This window comes from Phasianus colchicus, chromosome 19 (assembly GCF_987193195.1).
Source record: "Phasianus colchicus chromosome 19, bPhaCol1.hap1.1, whole genome shotgun sequence".
Classification (NCBI taxonomy): domain Eukaryota; kingdom Metazoa; phylum Chordata; class Aves; order Galliformes; family Phasianidae; genus Phasianus; species Phasianus colchicus.
Genome location: NC_143454.1, coordinates 11,541,981 through 11,568,060, shown reverse-complemented (window position 1 = coordinate 11,568,060; position 26,080 = coordinate 11,541,981). Strand labels below are relative to the sequence as shown.

The following is a 26,080-nucleotide window of genomic DNA, read 5'->3' as shown; positions in this document are numbered from 1 at the left end:
AAGCTGGTTTGCAGCGATACAAGTATTCCTGAGAGCAACATAAGAGAAGAGCAAGAACTTGAAACATTTTCTCAAGCCCAAATCCCTGTTGCAAGGAAAGTCAATACACTGCCTTGAATGTCTTCAGAGTGTCAGACACGCTATGCGAACACTGAATCCAACAAGAATCAAGTGTCCCCATCAATCAGAAACGGGACAGATCAATCCCATAAGGAACAGCATGCACTCACCACCCCACTCTGCAGCCTCTGCTTTGGGAGGGGTTGGACTGGATGACCTCCAGAGGTGTTTTCCAACCCTTATCTATCATAACCCTTGCAGTTCCGTGATCCACCCAGGTCCTGTCACCGTCCTCCAGGTGAGCAAACCCCCAGGAGCACCAGTGTGTGCCACCACAGAGCTGCCTCCTGGCCCAATGGCTGAGCGCCGCAGCCCCTCAGAATCAACAGGTCCTCACCTTTATCATCTGGGAGAGATCACCAGCATCTGCCAGCTCCAGAACAATGTTAAGTTCATTGTCTTCAATGAAAGAATCCAAGTATTTAATTATATTGGGGTGGTTCAGTTGCTGTAGATAGAGGGAGAGCAAGAAGAGGTATAACAATGCAGTCACAACTCCAAGATACACATCCTGCATCATTTCTGTAATTGTTATGCAAAGCAGTTGGTAGCAGATGCAACTACAAACCCTGCTCTGGGTTATCCTAGTAAAAAAGTATGTCACAGAAATTCATTTATCAAAAGCACAGCATAATAAAGTGTGCTTGAAGAGCAACACAGCCCAGAAGGAAGCAAAGCTGCCCTTCCTCTTGTAAACACATTTTTAAAGCAGCGTTCTGAGAGAAACTTGGTAAGCAGTAACACCAGACATACAGCAACCCAACAAAACCACAAAATCAAGTACTGATTACAGGACTTCTTACTAAAAGCAAAAGTAGAATTCAACTAAAATTTGATGGAAGTAAAATAGTGTGCAAATTGCTTGCAGTACATTGGTCTATTTTTGCCATTGTTTATGCTTATATATTTGTTTCTTACTTTTATTTAAGAATAGTTTTTTTCTCATGGTATCTTTTTACCATCAATGTTCCTTAAAAACTTGCATCTACTCTGACTGTTAATTTACTTGCAGATCTAAATTAAGCAACTTGCTCAAATCAAAATTTATCTTAATATTTTATGTCTGGATTTCTTAAAATGGAAACCTGTGATTTCTAAGGAGAAAATGGAGAACCCGGGTTTCTCTCCTCACTCCCCCTTGCTCATTTTGCATTACATTTTCTTTCACTCGTGCTCTTAGATATGCAGTAAATTTAGAAACTACTGAAGTGAGCATTTCATCTACTAAACAGCTGTGACTCAACCTGCCTATTTCAGGGGTTACAAAGCCAAAAGAAACACTGTTACAATCCATCATGCTAATCAGGCTCTCTGCATGCACATTAGGGGATAGATTCTCCTCTGCGATGCCTCGACACTGGCGCACATTAGCACTAATGGGATCCATGTGCAGGCATCAGGAGAGGAGCATTCCCACCAGACACAGACATAGATAAATAAAGAAATCGCAGAGCCCATCGTCTCTGGGCAATTTCTCTCATGTGTCTGCCCTCAGATACATCAGTCTAAGATCAGATTCCAGGCAAGAAAGCACCAAAGCCCCAAGCAGAACAGGTACTGACACCCAATGTGCGTCAGGACGCCTCGCATCCATCAAACCAGCTCTCAGGGCACGGCCGATGGCAGGGCGCTGCACTCTGCTCTCGTAGGTAAAGCTAAGCCTCTGATTTGAGAGTTCTTTTCTGCCTTCTGTAGGACTTTTTGATGGGAAAACTCCGCTGAGCTCCCGGAGGCATCGCGGAGTTCATGCAGTCCAACAAACCCAGCTACAGCCCTCAGCACCACGTGCCAATAGAAGACATCAGACACCACACAGTGACACGGACGGCAGCCCGCACTCCTCCCAACTCCTGCCATGCTGGCACTTCTCTCTTCCTGCATTCCAGCCTCTGGTTTACCCCACACAACCAATCTCTAACGATGTTTAGGTCTGAGTAGTGTTAGCTATGAAGATTCATTTGCCTTCAACAACAAAAAATAAACAACCTGCACAGTAATGATTTGCATATTAAACAAGATACTAAAATGTATGCAGACTGTCAACAAATACTCCTGCTCTTCCCTTCACCCCAACTAAACAAATTTTTTGGAACGTTGTCTGGTCTTCTCTAAGATATTGTCAAACAAACAACAAAAAATATTATCAGCTGGTATTTTTCCTCAAAACAAAACAATTGAAAAATAAAATTCTTACCTTCAAGAGGTCAATCTCTTTTATGCAATCTTGCCTGGCCTTGGCATCCATCATTTCAAAAATCTTCAAAGACAAAAAAGCAGAAGATTAAAGTGAGATGGTGACAAAATCCAAGAACTTATTCAACAAAGAACTGGTCTTTGCTTCCTGTCTTTGTACAGCATCCACTGCAATGAACGTACACACACACAGCCTGCAGACCACAGACAAATGTTTTCTTTATTTTGAAGCCACAAAGGGCTAACAAAAAGGTAAACTAACCTTAGAAGCTGTAGGCAATATTCCAAGCAGTGGGAGAAACAGTGCCATTCTGTTCACTAAACAGAAAGACTGAATTCCAGTGCTCACCTGAACTTTCTTTAATGCCACAGGTTTTCTGTCCAGAAGACAAGTTGCTTTGTAAACTTCACTGAACTGTCCTCGCCCGATCTTTTTCTCTATCTGAAAGTCTGCCAGTGTGCAGCGATACGGGTATGACGTTAAATGTCTCTGTAGGATGTAAAACAAATCACATCTTCAGCAGCCAGCCCCAGCCCCAGGCAGAGCCAGCCACAGGAGGATGCAGCTGCCACAACCTCCCAGCCCAGAGGGGTGCAGGTGGGAACAGAACCGAGCACAGGCACAGCTCCCAGCCCAGCCACTTCTACCAGTGCGGCACACACCAGTGTAAGGATGTCTTACAAGATGCATTCCTTGTACCAGACTTAGGGCTCCAGAGGACACAATAACACACTACCATAATGTCCATGCAATGCCTGCTAATTAAAGTAGGCACATAATTGGATATTTATCTCCAGGCCATCAGCGGCAGCTTTCTCACTTTAACTTCCCTAAAAGAGCAAAACCACTCCTCTTCACATGAAATGACACTCTGAGTAATTCTTTTTGAAACACCAATGCCACAAGTACATTTTTCCATCTAACATGACGAGCATTTCAGTACTTTCATACCATGAGAAGTGGTTTTCATTTCTCCAGGCAGAGAACAGCAGGATAAGAGCTTAATTTGCAGTTATGCATAAAGGCTGCTCCCACCGAAATGAGCAGCTCATTCCAGCATCTTCACTGGAACTGTTCAGGGAGTGCTCCCCTCCCCAGACACAGCTCAGCCCCCCGTGCCCTGCACAGCTCTGCTGCCCTTCAGCCTCCACACAGCTCCCCTCGAGTACTGTGGAAGTTGGAGATTCCTGCCTGGGAGGAATAAAGATAACACCTCTAATGAGATTTATGGAGCAGCTACAACAAAATTTTCTCTTATGAAAGAAACTCATACTAGATCAGGGATGGTACCTGTTTGCCTTTCATTAAACTGTGTGTTTACATCTACAGTGCCTAAGTGCAAATTAGTATTTGAAGCATGTGCCAAGAAATAGCTAGCAACTCCTTAACTTGAAAATGTAAATAAATGTTAGTCAAGTGACAGGATGTGTGCGTCCCCACCACTTCGCATGGTGAGCAGCTGAAGTCTGCTTGCCATGCTGGAGTTAATGCTGGGTGATGACTGGACACCTCAGCTGATATGTTCTGGCATCCTCCAGGACTACAGCTGCACATTTACATATGCAATGACCTAGATTTGCATTCGCTATCACAACCTATCAGACCTAATTAAAATAATGGAGCTTTCGTCCAGGCTGGAAGATGTTTGATTGCAGCACAAAGCAGAGAGCGTGCTCGGGTTGGGCCAGGCTGCAGCAGAGCTCCCTCCGGCCCAGGGCAGCACTGCTTTCCCATGGCTATCTGAAATCCTCCTGTGCTTTCTGCACTTCGATCTAAGCAGGTACAACATCACGTTACACATTCAGCACACCTAAGAAACACCGACCGTCTCAGAGCATCGCCCCTGAATCTGGCCTTAAGCACACTGCACTTCTATCACGACTTCTGACAGAGGGGACTTACTATTTCCCCCAAGCTGAACCACTAGAACTTTCCATAAAGCTGTCAAAGAACCAACACCTACTTGCTCAAATAAATTCTGACCTTTACTTCTGCAAATCTAAGAGGTTCCATACACAAACTGGATGTACAATTGGATAACACCATTATTTCCAGATCTATCTGTCAAAGCTAGATTTTCTCATTTTCAGATAAATTCAGGCTCAGGGAAGTGCTCATGTCTGTCTGAATACTGGAGGACCATGAGCCATCGAGGTCGATGATAGAGCTCAAAAGAAAAAAAAGGAAAAGGAAAAAAAAGAAAAAACCCTGAAAAGCGAAGCCCCAGAACTGTAAAGACATTGAGAAACGTGGCTGTTTGCATATGTCTGCTGGGGCAGCTGGAGGAAGGGACAGGCTGGAAAGAGCTCATTCTGAGACAAAGGCCGTTCTCTTTATCCACACAATGAAATCTCATTTCTCCAGAACTCCATTAAAAAAAAAAAAAAAGCCAAAGATTGGAGTCAATTAATTCCTCGTTCAAATAAAGAGGCTATTCATTTTTCAGAAGAAATGCAGAGATCACTCCAAGAACAAGCTATTCTGGACTACATCCCCAGCATACACGCTCTCTTTTAGATGTAATCAATGATGCAAAAGCAAGAATTTTGGAGCTCCCAGAAGTTATGGGGCGACAGCCCTCTGCAAACACTTCAGGGAGATGTTTGCCACAACTTTCAGCCTCAAAGGTTTTTTCTGCAAAGCAGCGTCAGCAAGGCTTTGTAATATAAAAAACAAAACAATGCAATAAAGACTTCCGTCATTTTACCTTGCACACCCCCAAACAGATACACCAAAGTGGCAAGAAATTAATGAAAGGCAAATGGGAGTCCCTACCTACCAGATTATTAAGACACACAGGCAACTGCAGAGAACAGCATTAAAAGAAAGAAACAATCCTTACTCTCAACATGCTTTTCTTTGATAGGACGCAGTGTCTACTCCTGCTTTCAGACTCTCAGGGTTGTCTGCTGCAGGGACACCAGTAACCCCTTGGGCTGTTTTTCCTGGTGAGAAGCTTCGCTTCCCTTCCAAGAGAAGTACTGACACGCGGCGATGCTCAGTGACTTACCTGGCTCTCCTCACTCAAAGACATAGAGAACAGGGCAGAGCTGCAGCCCCTCTGCTCTTGCAAACATGAGACCAATACATTTACCTCACTGTTATTATTTGAACACTGGGGGAAATCAGAGCAGTCCTGAGAACCCTCTCAGCAGCCCTTTCTGCAGCCACCACAGCAAAGCACGGCACCAAGAGGTGAGATGGAACCAAGATAGGAAGTCAGCAGAATGTTAGCAGAGCAGCACCTGTGGGACTGCTGCTCCTGGAGGGGTGGAAGAGAACACCAGCCCAAAAGTGCATGGGAACAGCCACTGCCCAGTGCTTGAGTAAATCCCAAGCATTAATACCAATTACTGATACATTCAGTTGTTTTGCTGTGTTCTGACTGCTCAGCAGTCTGCACAGGTGCTGCGAGGCTGCACGAGGCTTACATTATTCTTAATCAAGCTAAAAAATTGTTAAGGATTGGTTAATCAACAGTTAAAAGTCAGACACTACTGCCTTTCGATACTAATAACAGCTTCTTTCCTGTAGAGTCATGCAATGAAATACTCTTTAAAAGAGTAAAAAACATACTCGCCCAATTAATTTTCTGAAATCTCATTAAAAAATTTAGCCTGACGAAGTCATACAGTTCTGACCTGAATTTTAATTATCTTTATGCTGGATATAAGATTTTTTTCTGATATTTGCAATGCATCATTAATTTTAAAGCAACTGTTTCCTTGCTTCTAAAGTGCATACTTCATCTGAATGACATTTACCGTAAACTAATTTCACCTTTAAAAGACATCTGTGATAGGAGATGGAGAAGCTTTAGCCCCTACAGCTGAACACGTATACATTACAGGCAATGATTTACTATCAGCATCAGCATTTCAGAGCCTCTTTACGATGTCCCAAATTGTACACCCATCTCCACTCAGTAACGCCTACCTGAAAAGAATTTCGTACACTTTGAGGTTGAAATTCCAGCGTGAATTTATGAGAACACTTTAGAGCAGATTGATTAAAAAAAAAAAAAGAACTTCTGAGCTCACAGGAGATGAGGAAACTTTTAAAATATGGATTATCCTTCAAACAGGCAGTCAAGTAATTACTGAAGAATACATCAGGTTTTGCATTCCGTGGCTTCAAAACCAGACTACACTACAGCATGAGGTATCCTTCACCTGAAATGTTACCCACAAGTTAAAGTTTGCTGAAGAACTTGGCTTGAATTTCAAACTTTTACCATCTCTATCAATGGCTATTTGTAGTAGTTCATGACAAGGAAAGAGAGAAATTCATACTAATGTGGAAATAAGCAAAGCAATTTGGAAAAACCAAAGAGCCTCAGCTGCTGGATGGCACATGACAGGCCATCTTAGGCCATCAGCAGAGAGGGGCCTGCCCTGTCACAACTTGTGTTCATTTCTAAACCACGCCTACTGCTTCTTCTAAAACAAACAAACAAATCTAAGCATGCCTCCCTAAAGTCCTCATCCTTCTCCAGACAATTTACTGCAAGAGTCCCACCACCACAGCCTGGCTGCTCAGAGCCTTGAGGGGAGGTTTCACTGCATGGTGACCACGCAGCAAAATGAGCACACTCAGCATCAGCACAACAGCAGCACGCAGATTACTAGCTACTAATTACATTTAACTATGTCATTACAAATTCTAACATGTGCTCCAAGATGCCATGAACGTATCTGCTACACAGGAACACTTCCTAATCTTGTTCATGAAATAATTACGGGGGCTCTATCCTGCCAAATGAGGCAGTAATTAACCCTAATTGCTCAAAATGCAACTGGCTAATTCTAGGAGATTAATCAAGGGGATTCAATTATTATTAAGTGACTTAATATGACAAATTGCTACATTAGGAGAGGGGGGCTTTGCTCCATACGATGTATTTCCAAGCAGCGCTGCGTAAGATGCACTCACTGCCACGCTGTACGTGCAGGCAACTCATCGTCACTGCAAATCCTTCGCTGGGCACAGACACAGCTTTCTGAACAGCCCTCCCTTGTCCCAGGAGCCACCAGCACTGCTGGCTGCACAGCCGGAGCACCCAAGCAGCACCCATGTGCCCCCCTCAGCGCGGCCCTACGCCACAGCTCCAATGCTCTTCTAACAGCTTCTGCTTTCTAACTCATCTGCTCTAAAAAAATAGCTTTGTGGTCTAAAAAAATGCAGAAAATACAGATCTTGTGATTCCATGAAAAGCCTCATTGCTGGATACAGGCTGGGGCTCTCTGCCCCAGTGCTGCAGGAAGGAAGGGGAGAGGAGGGATCCACTGCCAGGCAGGGTGGGAACAGAATCCACCCAACACATTGGGGTAGAAACATCCCAGAAACTCTGAATACAGAGATACAGAGCCTACAGCTTCACACAGAATGAACTTTGTCTGGTATTTTGTAACTACCTCTTCAGCATTTATTATGGAAGTATACAAGGAAATAAAATATTGTTTGTTTACATTCAAACACATGCTTTTTTTTCTTTGGCCTTTTCTTTAAAGAATCAGAGAGAGAAAGCCAACGCAATACATGTATTTACAGGCTGTTTTAAAAATACTTGCTCTAAGCAAAATGTAAAGTGTTTCCTTTTTCTCTTATCATCATCAAAAATTGGATTCAGGAAACTGGCTGGTTGGCAGCATCCCAAACTGGATATACCTGGCCTATAAACAGAGAAGGGGAAAAGAGCCACAGTGCTCAGAACCACAGAGGTTTTTGTGGAAAGATGGGCAGAGAAGGGAAGGTGAGGGCTGGCTGTGCTCACCTGCGGGTCGTGCTGGAAGTCCTGGCCTGGCAGCTTGCAGAGCGCGCTGGTCTGGTCCCCCAGGTGCTGCGGGTGCTCGTGCTGCCCCTCCATGCCCACATGCCAAGAGCTGCTGGACCTGCGGGCTGTGAGCAGAGAGAGCCATCAGCACACCAGGAATGTGCACTGGGACACTGTCCATCCCCTGTCTCCCTCCTCTAAAGCATGTAATTCTCCGAACCAGAGCAAAGCAGAGCCAACTGCCCCTGAGCAGCAGCTGCCAGGAGAAGATGAACCCAACTGCAAGCACGTCTGCATGCAAGTGGAGGGAGCACAGCACCAGGGCAAGCTGTGCCAGTGCTCCTGAGAGTGCAGGGCAAGAACAGCTGTATCACAAATACTATGGGTGTAACTTCATAATAAGAAATACAGCAGTTTATTCACTCTCTGGTACGCTACAGAAGACTTAAATATGAAATCTAACAGCAGTGTCACTTCTGCGGACACCTTTGCTAGGCATCAGGAACTCATGGTGGACTGCAGTGTGCCAGCTTCCCTGGTTCTGAAGCACCAGAGCAGTCCTCGCAAACCAGCAGAGCAAGCTATAAGCTGGCAGAACATTCCCTGTGCTGGAGCACAGTGGTACCCAGCCCTGGAAGATTTCCAAACAGACGTACATTGCTTGCTTCTAAAGCATTTAAAGCTCCTTGAAAATCTGAGGCATGCGCAATCGGCGAGGCATGCGCAGGGCAAGGAGAAGGCAAGCTTTCCCCTACATCATGTTTGTTAAGTTCTGTTTTAGGATCTGCATCTTCCAGCGTCCTGCAATACTTTATCCTTTACATTCAACATGAATCCCACTCTCTCTGTGTTCTTCCAGAGATGGTAAAACATAGTTCAGACACAGAGAATACCCAAAACTTCCCTTATGATTCTTATGCACTTGGTAAGCCAGGAATCATAGTTGCTATCTATTTTGTTACAGACTCAGGAGAGACGAAGGAGCTGACACGCCTCAAGTCGTTTGGAAGAGCAAAACAATGCCCAGGTGCTACCCAGAGCAGGACGGTGCTCGAGCACAAGTGCATGCTCCATAAACCCACATCTGGAAGCATGAGAAGGCCTCTGCTGAGGACATGGGAACTGGAGCGCTCCGCTCTGCATTACAGCCTCATTACCCAGCAAAAGGCCTCAGCAGGGGAGAAAAGAATCCCCCCAAACTATCAGGCGGAGAACCTAAAGTAGGCTCATCAACAGTGAGGAGGGATCTCGGCAAAAAAGCAGATTCACCAACTTCACTCTGACATCACCCTTCATACCTGATGGAGACCAACCCAGCAACCTCTCCAATTTAAGCACAAAGATCTCATTTTGGAGCTCAGAGTCACGACGCAAATTGAAACGTAGCCTCATTCATGCTGCACACAGCACAGCAGAGAGCTGTGAAATCCAGCACCTGTAACACAAACCCCCCCATCGCATCCTGCACCTCCATCAGAGCAGTTATTCCTCAGCATGACAACACCGCGCATATTTTGAGCTGTAGTATAAGAGAGAGCAGAAGCCTGCAGGCAACAGGAAGAGACAAGCGCTCGGATGGGAGGTTCAAGAAGGATGCCATAGCCAGCTCCAGTGCAGCAGCAGGTTTTGATGCCATGTGGCACTGTGACCTCAATGGGCAGTGCTGCTTCCAGAGAACAAAGCCTTCGGTGTCACCCAACCCAAGCCTGCCCCGGGACACAGCCTGGCTGGGCCCTCCGCTACGCAGCACTTTCAGTGTGCACTGCACTGCTCCTGCAGCAACGAGGACCTGGCTGTGAGAGCAATGCCAGCCAAGAAATGCACTCCACACAGATGCAGCACATGCACAGTAAGCACACCGATGTCCTTCCCCATCCAACAGGATGCTGTAGATTTTCTGTGTGATTAAGGAATGTTATTCCTAGCTAAATATTCATCATCCACACACGTTCTAGGGGAGATCCATTTTAGAGCTGCATTGCTGCTGTCCCTAGCACTGACAAGGCAATGTTTAACAGCAGCCCCAGCATTTTCAGAACTTTGTTTCAAGAGTTTTGGCAAGCATTCACTCAGCGAGAGCACAACCTGATCTCATTAGTGTATTAATAGTGCACGCCTGGCATCTGAGCAATGACTAATTCTTAATTTAAAATGCAAAGGTATTTTAAATATTTGGGGGAGGGGGGGTGAACGGGGAGAGAGAAAATACGATGCAGAAGAATTCCTGCAGCAAGTCAGGCTCAGCTCTTCTCGCAGTTGTCAGCAGTGCCTGAGGTAGCCGTGCCGGACCCTTCCAGCAGCAGCTCCTCGTGGGCTGCAGCAAACAGAGGCACACGGCCGCAGGGGCAGCTGCGGCAGGAAAAAGCGCTTCTGAAAGTCAGTACTCGGCAGCTCTGCTGCAAGCAGGACGGCCACTATTAGCACAAAGATGTTCGGTTTTAGTTTTCCTTTAGTTTCAGGTATCTGACGATTTATTAGCAGCAAAGGTGAATATTTAAAAATGAAAAATGTGTCTCAATATCAATATTAAAATGTCCTATGAAACTGCTACCCTCTGTTACACTGCCCAAACTTTCCAGCTGCCACGGGAAACTCCAGGCTGTGTCACTGTGAGGGCTGAGCCAAGGAAAGGCAGTCAGCATCTCAGGGCAGCACAAATTCATCAGCTGGAGAGTCTGGGTTTGATCACTGTTTGTTTAAGGCACTGCAGCTGGAAGCAAAGGAAGCAGTAAGAACCAAATATCAGCTCTGAAAAGAGATATGCACAGCTCACATGACAGCAGCCCGCTGACACCTACGGGACAGCGTGTCCTCCTGAGCCCAGCCCGGCTATTCTGGGCAGCTGGCAGCACCGTGGAGGTGCCGGGATCCTCGCGAGGTCGGCACCGCAGGGCCTTCATGACATCCACAGAGCTGCATGCACTGCACAGCACAACCCTACGTAACGCCTGGCTTTTGGAGAGCCGTGTCACACAACCTGGGCATTAAGTTATCCTGTGGATTCCAACAATCAGCAAGACACATTTCCTTGCAACTCATACAAGTGCTGAATGAGGCACAGCACACCAAAAGCCATGGAGCTGGATGACTTCACCAAGGAAAGCACAAGTGCCAGTGAATGCACAGATCCCACCTGTGAGCGGTTACTTGCAGCCCCACGCGATGGCTCAGCCAGGTGACAGCATGCAGTAACACTGCATGCCAGGCTGCTATCAGCTGGTGATGAGGTGTCCCTATTACTCTTTGAGAGGTTGGAAGGAGGTTAAAGAAGCAACAGCAAGGTTTTAGCAGCCTCTTCCCTTGAGGAAAATAGTTGTTTATACTTCGGTTCTGGGTTTCATGTGATCTGATTTATTTCTTCAATGACAAGATCCTTTTTGGAAGCGGGAATGCTTCCCTCTGCGCCAACACAACAGTACCAAAATCAGAGGGATCTCTTGTGAACACAAAACACACCAGAATTCCCCACTGCTGAAATACTGGCACTAGCTGTACAATACATTGTGACCACAAAGGGGCAGGTCCTACGCTGCTGAATGTGCAGCCCGTGTCAATATTTGCAGAGATGTCAGTGGTGGGGACAGTCTGTCTGCACCTGAAGCACTGGGAAAAAAACAGCTTCTGACTACAATGGAAGGAAGAGAAAGGCTCCCAGCTGGACCAGCACCCAACTTGCAATAAATTCATCTTTGAGAAAATGTACCTGAGCTCACTGAGAGCTGCTTTGCTTCTCCCAACAGATCTGCACCCTTCTGGGATGTCCCAGGGCTGTGCACACCTCCAACCTGCTGGAATGCCCTCCAGCATCACGACAGATGTACACAGCTATGCATGTATGTATGTGCTTTTCCACTCAGCTGCTCCCCCACACCTCCCTCTCCCAGTCCCCACACAGCCCTATCTGGGTACCCAGCATAAAGCACAATCAAACGTGTCCTCGCATCATCCCAGCAACCCATGGGCATCAAACCACAGCCCAGAGCAGCACTGCCCCAACCCCCGCAGGGGCAGGAAGGCTGCAGGGCTGCAGGGCAGGCCTGGCTGTGGGTTCAGGGTCCCTGGGGGCAGAGCTGCAGGGTTTGCTGTCCCACCAGCACAGCCACACCAGCAGCGCTCCTCCTCTCTGCTGCCCAATAATGTTCTCTCCTGCCTGCTCATAAAATAAATCTGTCAGGATGCTGTATGAGATTACCTATATATTTAAATGATGATCTTGGCTCATGATTACATTATCGCTGCAGTTCAGGGTACGTGCTGTACTGAAGGCAGCCCAGTCCTGGGAGAGTATTATTTCCGAGTGACTTTTATTGTCCATTATCTTACGCCATTTCTGTCACGGCTGTGATGTCTGGTAGGAATAGTTCACAACAGAAATATCTCAGTCGTTAGTATTCTCATTGCAATTTAGGCAGATCAACCTTTAAATCTCATCCATCATACTGAAGAGCTTTGGCAAAGCAAGCGCAGCCATGCACGCCGTGCAGAACCTCATTACAGGCTGGGTTCAGCCGCCTGCCCCATCCCTTCTGCAGCGCCAGGTGACGCAGCCCTGCAGAGCCCCACTTCTCACTCTCCCTTTTGCCTGGTGGGAGGGCACGACCCGCTCCTCGCGGCAGACTGCTTCTGTCTGGTGTGTGACAAACTCACTTGAACCCAACAATTAAACTTCTGACAGTGTTTCCAAAAGCAGGGAGTATTTACTGTAAATGCTTGACAATTTTTTTCCTCTCCGCTCATCTCTCTCAGTCACCTTATGATGACTGGAAATTACCATAAGCAAATAGCAGTCTAACATCCAAAAACCCCTCGTGGTAATGTGAAATACACACCTGCCAACACTGGAAAAAAGCCCCTATAAATACAAACGCTAAAGGAAAAAACACAGGGAATACCACTGAAATGCACGGGGCAGTGAAGCAGTGCGGCATGGGGAGGACTTGGGAAGGAGCATCCCATGGACTGCTGCTGTCCTACCGCCCGTCCAGGCTGCGTTGAGAGGATTAAGGCACAAATTCTGCACAAATGCAGTTGTGCCATCAGCCAGGAAGTCAAAATCCTAGGCTTTGTGTTAAGAGGAAACTGTATCTACATATACAGCAGCAAATGTAACAGAGCATGAATATGGCACACCTGCAGAGCCCGGGAAGGCATAAAATACATGGAAGCGTGAACAAACTCTTGAAAACAATACTAATATCACCCAGTTATTAGGTTTAATAATGCCATCCATGACCAAAGGGATAATATACTATTTAATAAAATGCTATTCACTCTGAATGAAATAAGCTCTGAAGCAGGCAGAAATTGGCTTTCTCCATTTGTGGAACCAGGGAAGCTTCAAATGGCAGAGCCTGGCTCTGGTGCTGTGAGTAACAAAGCATCAACCACCAGACACAACTAATAGTTGTGCTTCAAACTAACACTGTCAATAGTTTTAAGTCCTAAGGACAACGCGCTGCATTTTTTTAATCAAAGTTCACAGGAATGACATTTCACAGATGATGTTTAGAAGCCTTTCAGAAGGTTATCTTCATCCAGCTCATATGGATGCAGGTTACAAACGTTCCAACTATGGAAACGACCTCCAAGAATGAAAATATCAAAATATTCTTACACATTTACATATTCCTAACTTCAGAGGCAGGGCAGAAACCAAGGCACAGCCATCAGTGAGAACTGCACCTGTGGCTCCAAGTGCCCGAGCTCCCACACCAGGATGGTGCTCATCCTGACAGCACTGTGTTAAGATTTCACGCTGACTTTGTTGAGATCCTTGCTTGCACAGCCTTAGCAGGCAGTAACAGGGTGCTGGCCTCCTGAACACCCCAAGCCCACCAAGAATGCTGCAGCAGAACAGCTGAGAAGCCCTACAGCTTTGTGTCAACAACTGATATTCATTAAATAAATGCTGTGACAGACACTGTAATTCACTGCTCCATACCCAGAAGCAAAGTGACACTACGCCAACAAACTTTAAGCTACCCGGAACTTATTCCCATTTGTGGCAATACTATCTTTTCAAGTACTCTCTAGTCTAGTTCAGGGACAAATCCATAGTGCAACTTGGAAGTATTCTCCAAGCATTCCCTGCATCAGTATTCTCCTCTTTCCATCTATACCACACACCTGAAGAGGGTACTTGAGCTGGCAGGTCTGACAGAAGGCTTTTCATGCTGTTACCTTCATTAGCTCCCACCACCAAGCAGGCAGGCAGCTACCAGCTTGCTTGCAGATGGTTCAGCATCTCCCACGTATCCATCCTGCCTCCCTTCGCACACAGCTCCTCCGTGCAGCAGCACCACCCCAGCTCAGAGGGCTCTGATGTGGATGAGCTCTGTGTGCTGTCCCCTGCGGCTCCAAACACACCAAAAACCGCTGAACAATTTCTTTCTCCCTTTTATTTGATCCTTGCTGCTGCTGTCACTGTTTTCTTGCAAATCCTCTTCTCGTGGCACACAGCACACAACAGGTTTAACGTGACACTTTTGCTGTTAGTGCTATTTTTTTGGTTGTGTGGTGTTTTTCTTTAAACACGTTGTGAAATCACCTCCTTAGAACTTGGCCCCAAACCAGAAGATAAAATTGTTTTTAGAAGTCTTCTGAACACACTTTAAACACTACTTAGCTCCATCCATTCATTACAAGGGATGGTTTCACAGGGCTCCCATGAAACCCATGCCAGGGGTACTCAGTGATTTATGGCTATGAATAAGGAATCGCCGTGACAATGAGATAAATGCTCCTCTCCATCAGTCCTACCGCTCCCTTCTCTGCACAGAAGTTCCTACTGTGCCACCACCCATACATATTTGTGTACATTCCTACTGTAGGCAGACATAATCAAATGCATATTCACATACAAAATTGAGTATGGACAGCAGTCAGCTGCATTTAAAGTGAAAACCAGTTATCCTAAAGACAGGTAATAGAGTAAATACTGACCAGCAAGAGTGGGCTGTGTTCTTTTCCAGCCAGCACTCACATATGCATACAATTCAGACAAGAAGCCAAGGCTCCTTAATTCATACTCTTCTACACGCAATTCTGAGCCTTCTGAAAGCACTGGGTTGCCCAAGGAGGTTGTGGATGCCCCATCCCCGGAGACATTCAAGGCCAGGCTGGATGTGGCTCTGGGCAGCCTGGTTGGTTGGCAACCTGCACATAGCAGGGGTTGAAACTAGATGATCTTGGAGGTCCTTTTCAACCCAGGCCATTCTATGATTCTGTGATTCATTTTCACAGTCTTTAAAACAGCAGAGAGAGACCTCGCAGGCCACTACTAGCATTAACGAAACATGTTGAAAACAAACACATACTCAAACCACCTGGAATTTTACTGTGTTGCTTACTAAGCATGCAGCAACATGCTTATCTTCCAACTTATAATGCAACAGAACTTTCAAGCCTGAAGCCAAATTATTCAAGAACATTTATGTTATCCTCCTCAGAACTCATTCATTTCCGATGAAGGAAAGATTAAAGATGCCAGCACTGCCACATCTCTCCACCTGTCTGCAGTAACCTCATGTATGGCCATGAGGGGTGCTCTGCATCACGGCCCTTGCAGCCAGCACACCTGGCTCTCACAGGGCAAAGGAACCCAGGGGACATTTTTTATATATGCACATCCAACTTCAAAACGTCAGGACAACAGCTTGAAGTATTTACATTTCTCTAATCAAAAATCACAGGAAATGATGCTGAGTACCACGCAGCACAGCCGATCTGAAGATTCATACCATTCAAATCCAAAGGCAACTTCAAAGCCACCTCGTAAAGCCTGTGTGAAGCAGACACAGCAGCCAGATGCTGCAGGAGCTTCCCAGCATCCGGACCTTGCAGGAGCAGCCAAACGGAAGCAGAAACTCTTCCCAGAATAAAAAGGTTTAACATTTCTCTACTTGCAAAAACAGCCACATTAGAAACAGGTTTGGATTCTTCCTCCATCAAATACGGTAAGGACAACTGTATCAGCATCTCTACTAGTAAAACAGTGTATTTCCCTACACATTCCTGAGGATCTGAACTGACAGCACCTGCTCTATGTCTAATGCTGCTCTTGGCTTCTCTCTGCAGGGCACATCCACCGCCCCTCCTGCAGACACAGCTCCTGGATCAGCGCTGCACATCGCGGCTGTGGGGCAGAACAAGAAGATCTGTTCTTCAGGAAGTCTGCACAGCTACTTTGATTCCTTATTTTGCTGACAGACAGGGTTAATGAAGTTCTTGCAGAGAACTCTCCCTTTCCTGGGCTAAATGCCCAAATTCTTTCAGGATTCACAAGGCTGTCTATTTAAATTGGGTCCAATTTTTCTTGCTGCAGAGGCCTGCACAGAATGTTCTGACGAGAAGCTGGGAATCAACCTTTTGAGAAAATCATAACTGAATGCACAAGCTCTGTGCAACACACAGAAACCATTCAGTGCCACTTAACGCTCTGTGCATAATGACTGTGTTATGTTAATAAGCACCAATGCTGGAGCATGAACCCAGCAGTACCAGTGGATCACTTAAACCAAGCAAGCATGTAAGCACAGGTAAACTCAGACCCATCCTCCACGTGCTTCCATCACACACTTTGCCACGATCCCCTCCTTTCCCCACCTTGCACCTGCAGCTGTTTCTCATGAGCGGTGGATGGAGATCAGGAGGGGCCGGGGCTTTTCCCAATGCCAGGAAGCTTTCTGCCCAAAGCCATGAAAAACAGAGCCGCTGCACAGGCACAACCCTCTGTACTTCCCAGAGCACAAGTACCAGCCTGTGTAAGGCATTCGCACGAGAAGTTCCATTATGCAGTCATACTTTCAGGTATTCCTATAATATAGCACATCTAATACCTTTATTACATCCTCTAAACAAATTAAAACCCTGGCCACAACCAGGGACTGAAGCTGCTGCCCACAGACAACAGCTCCCAGCCGCCCGCAGCTCCGAACTGCTGCTCACAGCTCACAGACCGAGTGACAGCAACACTACTGCCCTGTCTTAAACCCAGTTTTGTTTTGTTGTAGAACTGAACAGAAAACAACATATTACATACACAGTTCTCAAACCACAAAGTTATTTCAGACACATTACACAAGAGTCAGAATTTCAGTGTGCAGCCTGAGCTCTAATTCCGGCTAGCCTTAGACATGGCAGATCAGAAAAGCTGGTGTTCTCACTGCTCCTAAACCTTAATGGAGTTTCTAATTAACTTGATTAACCCACTCAGCTCACTCCTCAAGCACAGCCTCAGAACAAGTGATTTTTCAGTCTTGCAACACAATGCTTGCAAGAGGACTTCATAAATCAATGGAGCTGAATTGAGGTTAAACATACACATCTGCAGCCAGCACAGAGCTCACGTAGGAGGGATGACACACCTGACACTTCAGGAAGAGGAAGTATTCTGAGAGGCCTTTTCTTTTTTTGCTTTCAGAGGGCGTCGGAAGTCAGAGCTGCAGGTGAGCAGACACAGACTGCCTCAGATCAAACCAGGGCACAGAGAGGAAACGTGAAGTCCCAGCACTGGGAACACAGCAGGGAGGAGGCAGGGCTGTGCCACTCTGCTTTGGAGGTCAAACAACCTCTGTGGCACAGGAGGCAATAAGGAGTTTGCTCTGCCACGGCACGGAGTGACTCACCCCTTCAAGAGTTTGCAGTCCAGCCCAAATGCTGCTGGCAAAGTGAAGCTGCCCTATGAGGAAGAGAGCGGCCACGTGCGCTCAGCAAAGCACTCAGCCCCAGACCTGAGAGCAGCAGCAGTCCGCTCTGCAGAACAGTGTGAAGGGAAAGCCATGGGCAAAGCAACTGAGTCTGGAGCAGAACGAATGCCACGGACTGGATGCACAAACAAAAGCTACCCAGGTTGTGCCTGCTGCTGGATGACTTCAGAGTAAATAGAAATCTTAATATGGTTCTATATAACAAATTGGAGACAGTCTCCAAAGGAAAAATATATTCCCACATCATCTAGCTGCTATTATCAAACTCGTTAGCGCTGCCTATGTCAGCAATAAAAGGAGCAAGCTGGCACTCGGCTGTCCCCAGCCTCAGATGAACAAGAGGAAAGACAACAGGCAACCGTGCCAAAGCCTGATGAGACCAAGGATCCATGGCTCATTTTGAACCTTGCTTCCTACAAGCACACAGGTCACTCAGGCACACACGTGCCAACCCAGGCCTGCCTTCCTCATGCACCTTCCAGCTGCCCCACCTCCCCACAGCCCGGCCCCAAGGATGCCCCCAAGACCCCACACCCCGGCCATAAACACCTTCCTTTTCTGAAAATAAAGTTCCTGTTTCCCTCATTACCCTTTCTTTTTTAACACATAAGCAGAGTATTATGGGCATTCCTGGAGGAGAAAGAAAGGGTTGAAAGGGAATGCCACGATGATGCGCTTGCAAAACACAACCAACTCCAGAAAGAAACACCTGGCCAAATCTTTGAAAACAACACCGCTATACCCAAAGTGCTACAGATCTTGTGGTTTACCTCTGGGAAGAAAGAAAAGCACAACCAGAAGACAGGTTCCTGAGGGGATTCATTAGATCCTCACAGAGCCATCACAGACACTGAAACCTGCTTCAGCAGCAGAAGATTCATCTTATACATACAGAACAGAAAAGCATGAAAGAAAACCCAGCAGACTGCACGTCAGTTACAAAGGTAGCAGGAGGAGGAGAGCTCTGTATGACACTGCTCAGCATTTTCAGCCGACCAACCCAGCACCTTCCAGAAATCTGCCACTGTTCCACTTCCTGGAGAGCTGGTTGCAGCACAAGCCATCAGGGATGTCCCCAGAAGGGCTTCCAAACCATCAGCGATCTCCATGACAGCACCCCTCTGCCCAGCACAGCACAGGGCCGGCTCTCAGCAGGACGTGCCCTGGGGACACGGCAGGGATATCGCCTTATTGTCACAGGCCACCAAAACCCCCCGACTTGAACAGATTTCCACTGTAAAACCGACAGCTGCAGTGAGAACAGGCTGGGGTCAGCGCCCGTCTCATGGGGCCAAGGCCCCCCCAGAGAGCCGTGTGCTGCCAGGCACGGCAGTGTTTGACTTACAGTCATCAGTTACAGCAGTGGCCAACCGAAAATACCTAAGCACTGTTTGCAGCAGTTTTGGCTTAAGTAGCTGCCATGTGATTAACAGTGTGTTCTTCAGAGAGGGCTGCGGCAAGTTTTCCCCGCTCCCTCCATTAGCAATGAAGCACAAAAGCTAAAATAAGTCATCACAGCCACTTTAAAGTACAAACCAGGGAGAGTAAAAGAAATCCCAATAAATAGGTCACACTGTAAGTTATTGCATTCCACAGCACACAAAGAACCGAGAGCAAACACAGGTAAAGAACTGTACCCAGCTCTGTTTACCCTTTGGACGGTGAAGTTCTTACGCCTGACATAACGTTATAAATTGAGTAATTGACCTGTAAGGAAGTAAGGAGCTCAGGAGAGTTAAAAATTACCCCATAAATACCATAAAGATTAACAGATTTGTAATACCCACCCAAGAAGCACTTACTCTAAGTAGAACGATTATGAAAACACAGCAAGAATATTTACTACATAGAACCGACTCCAGTATATACAGACTGCCACGAAAGGCAGCGCTGGTTCTTAATATAGTGACAGCTGAAAGTCACCACTTGGATTTCCCGACTGGCTAAAGGGTAACACACAGCCGCACACCGCCCCGACTTACGTGGCTGCTCTGCAACAGACCCGCGCGCTCCGGAGGACTTTGCAACGCTCTCCTGCTGTTGTTGTTCTAGTTTAACATTTTTAAGATTCACGTTTTGAGCAGCTGTTTGATAGATGATCTAATTAAATACCGACAGCACAGGAGGACAAAAACAGCAGTATCACGTAGGAAAAGGGGACTTCTGGTGCCCACGTTTGCTAATATCTATTCCAGTCCAACTTCCTCCCCTTGGGGGAAAAGGAACGCTGCAATATCGACGGCTTTTTCTCCCCATCTCCTGCCTGCAATAACGGCCACACATACCAGAACCACCACAGGGTCTCCACAGTAGCACTGACACCCACAGCCTTTCTATGCAGGAAACACAAAACATCCCAACGACGAGAAAACCACCGCTTTTCAGGATGGCAGAGAATTGTCTACGGGGAAAGGACACAACTGAGACTACACCTGAAGTTCCTCACAGGAGTGGTGCTGAGTTCCCTGCAAAGCAGCGACCGTCTGCCTGCAGGCAGCACCTCCCAGCTGCTGCTGCACCACCTACAGCAACACTGCCTTCCAGCCAGGCAGCTAACACCGCCAGGTTAAGGAAGGAGTACTCTGCAAAGTAAGGGAGAACGCGGAGGGCAGCAGTGAACCAGGAACACGTGTTCCCCACTGCTGAGGCCATTCCCACAGGCACAGCGCTCGCAGAGCATCCGCACCGCACAGCGCCCGCTCCTCGGTCAGTGTGGGCTCAGGACTCTGCCCACCCCACAGAGCATTCCCCACTGCCCCACATGGAGCAGTGCTGAGCCCCACATGGAGCCCGTGGCTGAGGGCGTGAGGGCCGTGGTCCACCCCCAACAGTCCAAAAATGAGAACAAACCAATGGCAAAGGAACAGTCATAAAGGGAAAAGCCATACAGCAGCAGCCACCACTTTTACAGGTAAAACAAGAAAATAGAAGTGCAATCTCACCATCTCCTGTACCTCACCTGGGCTGTGCAGTAACGCCCACAGCGCCCTGTAGCTGATACAGCATATACAGAAATACAGCAGGACACCCGACCACCCCAACCTCGGATCCCAACACCGGGCTGCACAGCTCTGTGCACAAACCCATTTCTAGAACAGTGCTGTGGGGTCCCCACTTCCCCAGCACAGCCCTCAGCAGGCGGCCATGGCTCCAGCAGGGTCCTCCATGCCGGGCCCAAACTGTGCTAACAGCCATCTGCTGCTCATCCGCCAGCTTCCAAACCACTCCATTCTGTCGTGCAAACAAGACAAGGACAGCACTGCTGACACCACTGTTATTCTAATAAAACGCTGCGGAACCCAAAGAGGTCATTTGCAAAGTACCCTCAGGTCACCAAGCCACCAAACATGCCTGTCACTTCCAAGTGTGTGCAGGAGCACTGCTGAGGGTGAGGACTGCTTCCCCAACCCGAGGAGGGGGAGCTTTTAAATCGGTATCTAAGCCCTGCAATTCTAATTCTACTTCCTTTTTTTTTTTTCCCCTTAAAAAGAGACATAATAAATAACTCATTCTGACTTTTAAGCAAGCATTTGTGAGGTTTCAAGAATGCTCTGGAATGCAAAATTCCTCAAGTCTTTTTCACTTACACCATTTCGTTTTGGATACAGCCTGCGCTGGTTCACTTAAACGTGTAACAGGAAACTGGGATCTGAGCTGCAGGTAGTGTTACGTTACTGCCGGTTCTGGACGGAAACCTTTTTAGAAGTAAGAAGCGAAGGGAAGGATTTCTCCTCTCCATCTGCAGCAGACAGCTGCTCGCTGCCTGGAATCTGTGGTAGCAGACACTCAGAGCAGCACCACGCTGAAGTAAACACTGCGGAAATCTAATTTCTTTAATTGCACTGACAGTGTAGAAGTACTCTCAATATGATAGTTGCCATGTGATAAACCGAGTCATCTGATGAAACGTTGGAAGCTAAACAGGCAGTTGTCATCCATTTCATTTAAAAATATATTTTGCTGAAATACTTTAAATATTCTGAAAACTTTAAAAAAAACCGAAACCATCAGGAAGACTCAGGAGAGCTATGTGCGCACAGCCACGTGCTGCACCACCATTCAGGTGTCTGAACGCAAAGCACAGGTTAGAACTTGAAGTAACCCCCATCCAAGCCAATATGCATACAAGAAATAAGCCAAGACAGAAACAGACCGATCGGGCCATAAAAAGCTTTGACAGTTCTACAGACTGCCGTGTTGGAACCACCATTAAAAGCAACTCCCCACAGCTTTTTGCCTTCACACAACCACCATCCCACGTCACTGGGCCTCACTCCTGCCCCAGCTCAGCACCCCCTGCCCGGCCCCACAAACCTCCCCCACACCTGCCCAGCATTTTTAAACAAGGGCTTAAGGTCTGCGCAATTCACTCCGCAGCAATTGTGACCTGCAAGGAGGAAAAAAACAGCGTGCTTTTAAAAAGTAATTTAAAATGTAGATTTTGCATTTTGTAGATTCTGCTGCCCAAACCAAACAGCACTGGGATACCACCCCTTCCCTAGAGAACCTACTACCGCTGTTGGTGGAAAAGCTTCATAACCACTGTCCATTTGCTCTCATATCCAAGGACCATGCCATACCTGCCATAGCACTGCCAAAGCAGAGAGCAAACCCTGAGTGGGATGCACTGAGCCGCACACCTGCTGTAGGATGGCCTCCCCAGGCCCAGCTGAGCACAACGAGGGGCAGGGGCTGCCTGCTGCCCCAGGTGCACACACTCAGCACTCCTTTGTGAAGTCATCCCTCCTGGGTCTGCTCCCCCCTGCAGAGAGCCATGGGGGGGAGCAAAAACTGTCCCTGCAGCAGTTTCTCTTCCCTAGCAGCCTCATGAAGTGGTTCCACAGAATCCAATTCTTCGCCTTCTTGGTTTCACACCAGCTCGTCTTGTGGAACCAATTCAGCACCCAGTTGCTCCCTGTGATGTCGAGTCACGCCAGCTCTGTTATCCTGTTTTGAGCTGGCCCACCCTTACTGTGCTGCACTGACAACACACGCACAAACTGTGCCCAGTGCTTCCACATGCGAGCTTCCCAGCAGAGCCGGTGCGTACAGCAAGCACACCAGCACCAATAGGGCTGCTACAGAAGAAACTTTTCAGGGTCTGTCTTTCAAAGCTTTCAGCCTTTCTCACTCACCCTCAGCCTTCCTCTGCCTCTATACAGAGGAAGGCCGTTCTGTCCAGCACTGAGCATCACCTGGCTGCACCAAACACCCTCTGGCCCCAGCACATCAGCACCCCTCAGTAAGTGCTATCCATGCGATCAAGAGCTCTACTTCAGCTGCACAGATGTTCTGTGTTTGTGTTCTATATGGTAATAACACTGCTGCAGCACGTTCAGATTGGAGACAAAGGCTGACATTCCCTACAGACCAGCACAGCACCCAGACAGGTGTGTGCTCCATCAGCTGCTCCCACACAGGGCGGAATGGACTGCTTCAGTAAATTCCTAAGACAAACACAGAAATGTGTCACAGGTACAATGCCCATTCCTGGCTTCCTGAACCAGAATTCTGTGCCCACACTCTACGCGGCATCCCAGCAACTTTCCATCTCAATGTGCTGAATTTTAATAATACTGAAGAAGTTACATAGTAAAGATCAGCCCAGCTTTCCAAATGAAGCTCCTGGTTTGTCTGGGTGGTTTTTTTTTCATTAAATGTAAAAAAAGACAACTTTTATGGGTTCTTTCTCACAAGCAGCCTGTTCTACAGCAAGACCATCTAAGAAGAGTAAATAAGAGTGAAAAAAGCTAGAAACTCAAGTTGAAAGTTGGACTATTAAGCCTCCTTTCTAGAAGAACTGCAACCTGGTACGGCTTCCATTTAGGACAGCACAACAGCCAGGCCCCCAGAGTTGCACTGATGCCCAACGTCATCAACCGGGGTTTGGCATCCACAGACACAGCAACTGCTGCTCCGCAGGGGGCCTGCCCCAACCCTGGGCATCTATCTGTCACGGCCTTGAGGTTCAATGTATTTGGCACACGAGGTAGGAAAAGGTGCTCCTTCTGTTCACTAATTCATCTTCTACACAGCTACAGAGTCTTCTGAAGGCGCACAGGAGATGAACCTGACCGTCACTACCTCCCTTTTACAGTCACAAAAATGGAGGAGTAGAGAAAACCCACACAGGTACTTCTGGCGCCAACCCTTATACAAAAATAAACAAACAAAAATCCCTAACTTATTTCACTCTGAATAAATAACTGCTAAATGGATCCTTCTGCACGTCAAACCAAACCAAACCCCTGCCATCCCCCAGGCCTGGTTGAGGCCCTCAGACCCACAGCTCACAGAGATGTGGGAGCGGGAGATGGACGGCAGAACGTCCTGCAGTCATCTGCAACCACCTCGATGGAGTGAGCAGGGTCACAGCCGCCCACTGCTGCCAACGCTCGGTGCTCCAACCCGCACGAAGCCCTCCGGGCAGCAGGGCTGCAGGCACTGAGCCCCGCCGAGCCGCCCACCCGCAGCTGCTTCCCCAGAGCAAACCGAGCACCGAGGCACCGGAAAGTGCAGGAGAACTCTGAACCGCGTCTGCTCTCCCGTCTGCGTGCTGGGAAAGGAATGCGGAGCAGCGAGCAGCACGCGGCAGAAGTGCTGCAGCCAGAGGCCGATTCTGCTCCGAACCCTTCCTTAGGGCTGAGATCCAGTGCTGCTCCCACAGGACCCTCCTCGGCCACGGCAGCCCCCCCCGTTTTTCTGCTCATTGCTAAGTCTCGTGGGGCACGAAGCCGCAGGCAGTGGGGGCTGCAGCGCTTCTCTGAAACAAGTTCCTTTTTTTTTTTTCCTGTTGCTTCCTAAGAGAATACGACTGTCACCAAGAATGTCAACAGGAAAAAAAAGTAGCAGTGGAAAGAGTTGGCGGCGGTGCTGCGCCGAGGTTTGTCTCAATGCAGGAGCAGAACTCAAACGGCCGCGAGCGGTGATTCACAGCGCTGAACTTTTAGAAGAGACGCCGAGATGACAGCGGGACAGTCAGAATGTGTCAGGAACTGACATCACTGCCCTCCCCAGCGCTACCCCGCTTCCTCCCGCACCGCCCCGCGGCGCACAGCCCGCACCCCGCGCTGCCCGCTGCTGGCGGCCCGGCCCGGCACGTGCGCGGCGCTGCGGCTGCGCCCCTTCCCAGCAGCGAACAAACCAACAACTCAAAAGACAAAAAGCGGCGATGCGGCACCGCCCCCCCCGCAGCCCGGGCTCTCCGCGCTCCCCCCGCACGTGTCCGCACGCAGCCCCGGCCCCGCCGCCCCCCGCCCCCGCGCGGCCCGTTCTCCCCGCGGCCCGCCGGCGGGGCCGGATTCGGCGCGGCGCTCGGCGGATCCCCGCGGAGCTCACCTGCGGCCGGGGGAGCGGCGGGGCCCGCGCGGGGCGGCCCGGAGCGGGAGCGGAGCGGCGCCGCGTCCCGGAGACAACTTCAGCCCCTCGCGCGCCCCCGCCGCGCGCTCCCGCGCGCGCCCTCGGCGGCTGCCACGCAGGCCGGGCCGGGAGCGCGCGCGGCCCCGCGCTGCCCACCTGCGGCCCCGCGTTACCTGGCGGCCGGCGCTGCCCCCGCTCCTCCGGGCGCGTCTGCGTCCGCGCGCGTGTTTTCCACGTCCCGCGATGAGTCACCGCGCGGAGCTGCCCCGGAGCGAGGGAGCATGAGCGGAGCCCTCCCACCGCCCTCCCGCGGCCGGCCTCCCCCGGAAAGGGCCGGCTTCCCGCACCCAGCGCGGCCGGGAGGCGGCGGGGAGGGCGCGGCGGGATCGGATCGGGCCGGACCCCTAACCGGGGCAGGGAGGGCGGGGGAAGGGCCGCAGGCTGCGCCTCCACGCAGCGCTCCGCCGGGTTTTGTACGAGTGGAGAAAAAGCCGAGAGCGAACGCGGCAGTCAATAAAAGCGAAAGTGCAAGTCTGGTTTACTTGGCCCGACTGGGCGGCACCGCAGCGCCGTCCCAGATCCGGGCAGCAGCACCTGCGGGCCTCGCGGGCAGCGCGTCCCAATGGGTGCCGGCAGCCCCACCGGCCGCACCGCCGCCTGTCCTCCTGCAGCTCTGCGCCAAACGAGCGCAAATTCAGGGCGAACGCGCACGGGACCGCACAGCGCGGGACTTCCCGCTCCGTCCGGCGGCGCGGTGCCGCCGCAGCGCATCCCGTCTCCGCGCGGCGCGCAGCTCGGGCCCGCCGGGCAGATGCCGCGCAGCTCCGCGGCGCTCCTCGCTGGAGACGGAGCGGGAGACACAACAGATGGAAGCCATGCGGCCACCTGGTTCTAAAGCAAATCGTGCCATCAATCTATCGGTGCGAA

The 26,080-nt window shown here is 49.0% G+C and overlaps 1 protein-coding gene across 4 annotated transcripts in view; it reads right to left on the bottom strand.

The window, feature by feature from the left end:
* Nucleotides 1-25,529, bottom strand: part of NEK6 (NIMA related kinase 6) — a 45,421-nt gene extending 19,892 nt beyond the window's left edge. Inside the window, exons 1-5 of one of the 4 annotated variants that reach the window (XM_031601969.2) lie at nucleotides 25,327-25,529; nucleotides 8,088-8,212; nucleotides 2,663-2,803; nucleotides 2,315-2,377; nucleotides 458-568 (exon numbers count right to left, since the gene is read on the bottom strand). In XM_031601969.2, the coding sequence (XP_031457829.1) occupies nucleotides 458-568; nucleotides 2,315-2,377; nucleotides 2,663-2,803; nucleotides 8,088-8,180 (408 nt within the window). In that variant the 5' untranslated portion in view covers nucleotides 8,181-8,212; nucleotides 25,327-25,529. Of the gene's footprint in view, nucleotides 1-457; nucleotides 569-2,314; nucleotides 2,378-2,662; nucleotides 2,804-8,087; nucleotides 8,213-19,596; nucleotides 19,720-22,374; nucleotides 22,537-25,132; nucleotides 25,243-25,326 lie in introns of those variants that run through there. The other 3 variants (XM_090121515.1, XM_031601968.2, XM_090121516.1) reach the window with 3 other exon arrangements.
* Between the last annotated feature and the right edge of the window lie 551 nt (nucleotides 25,530-26,080).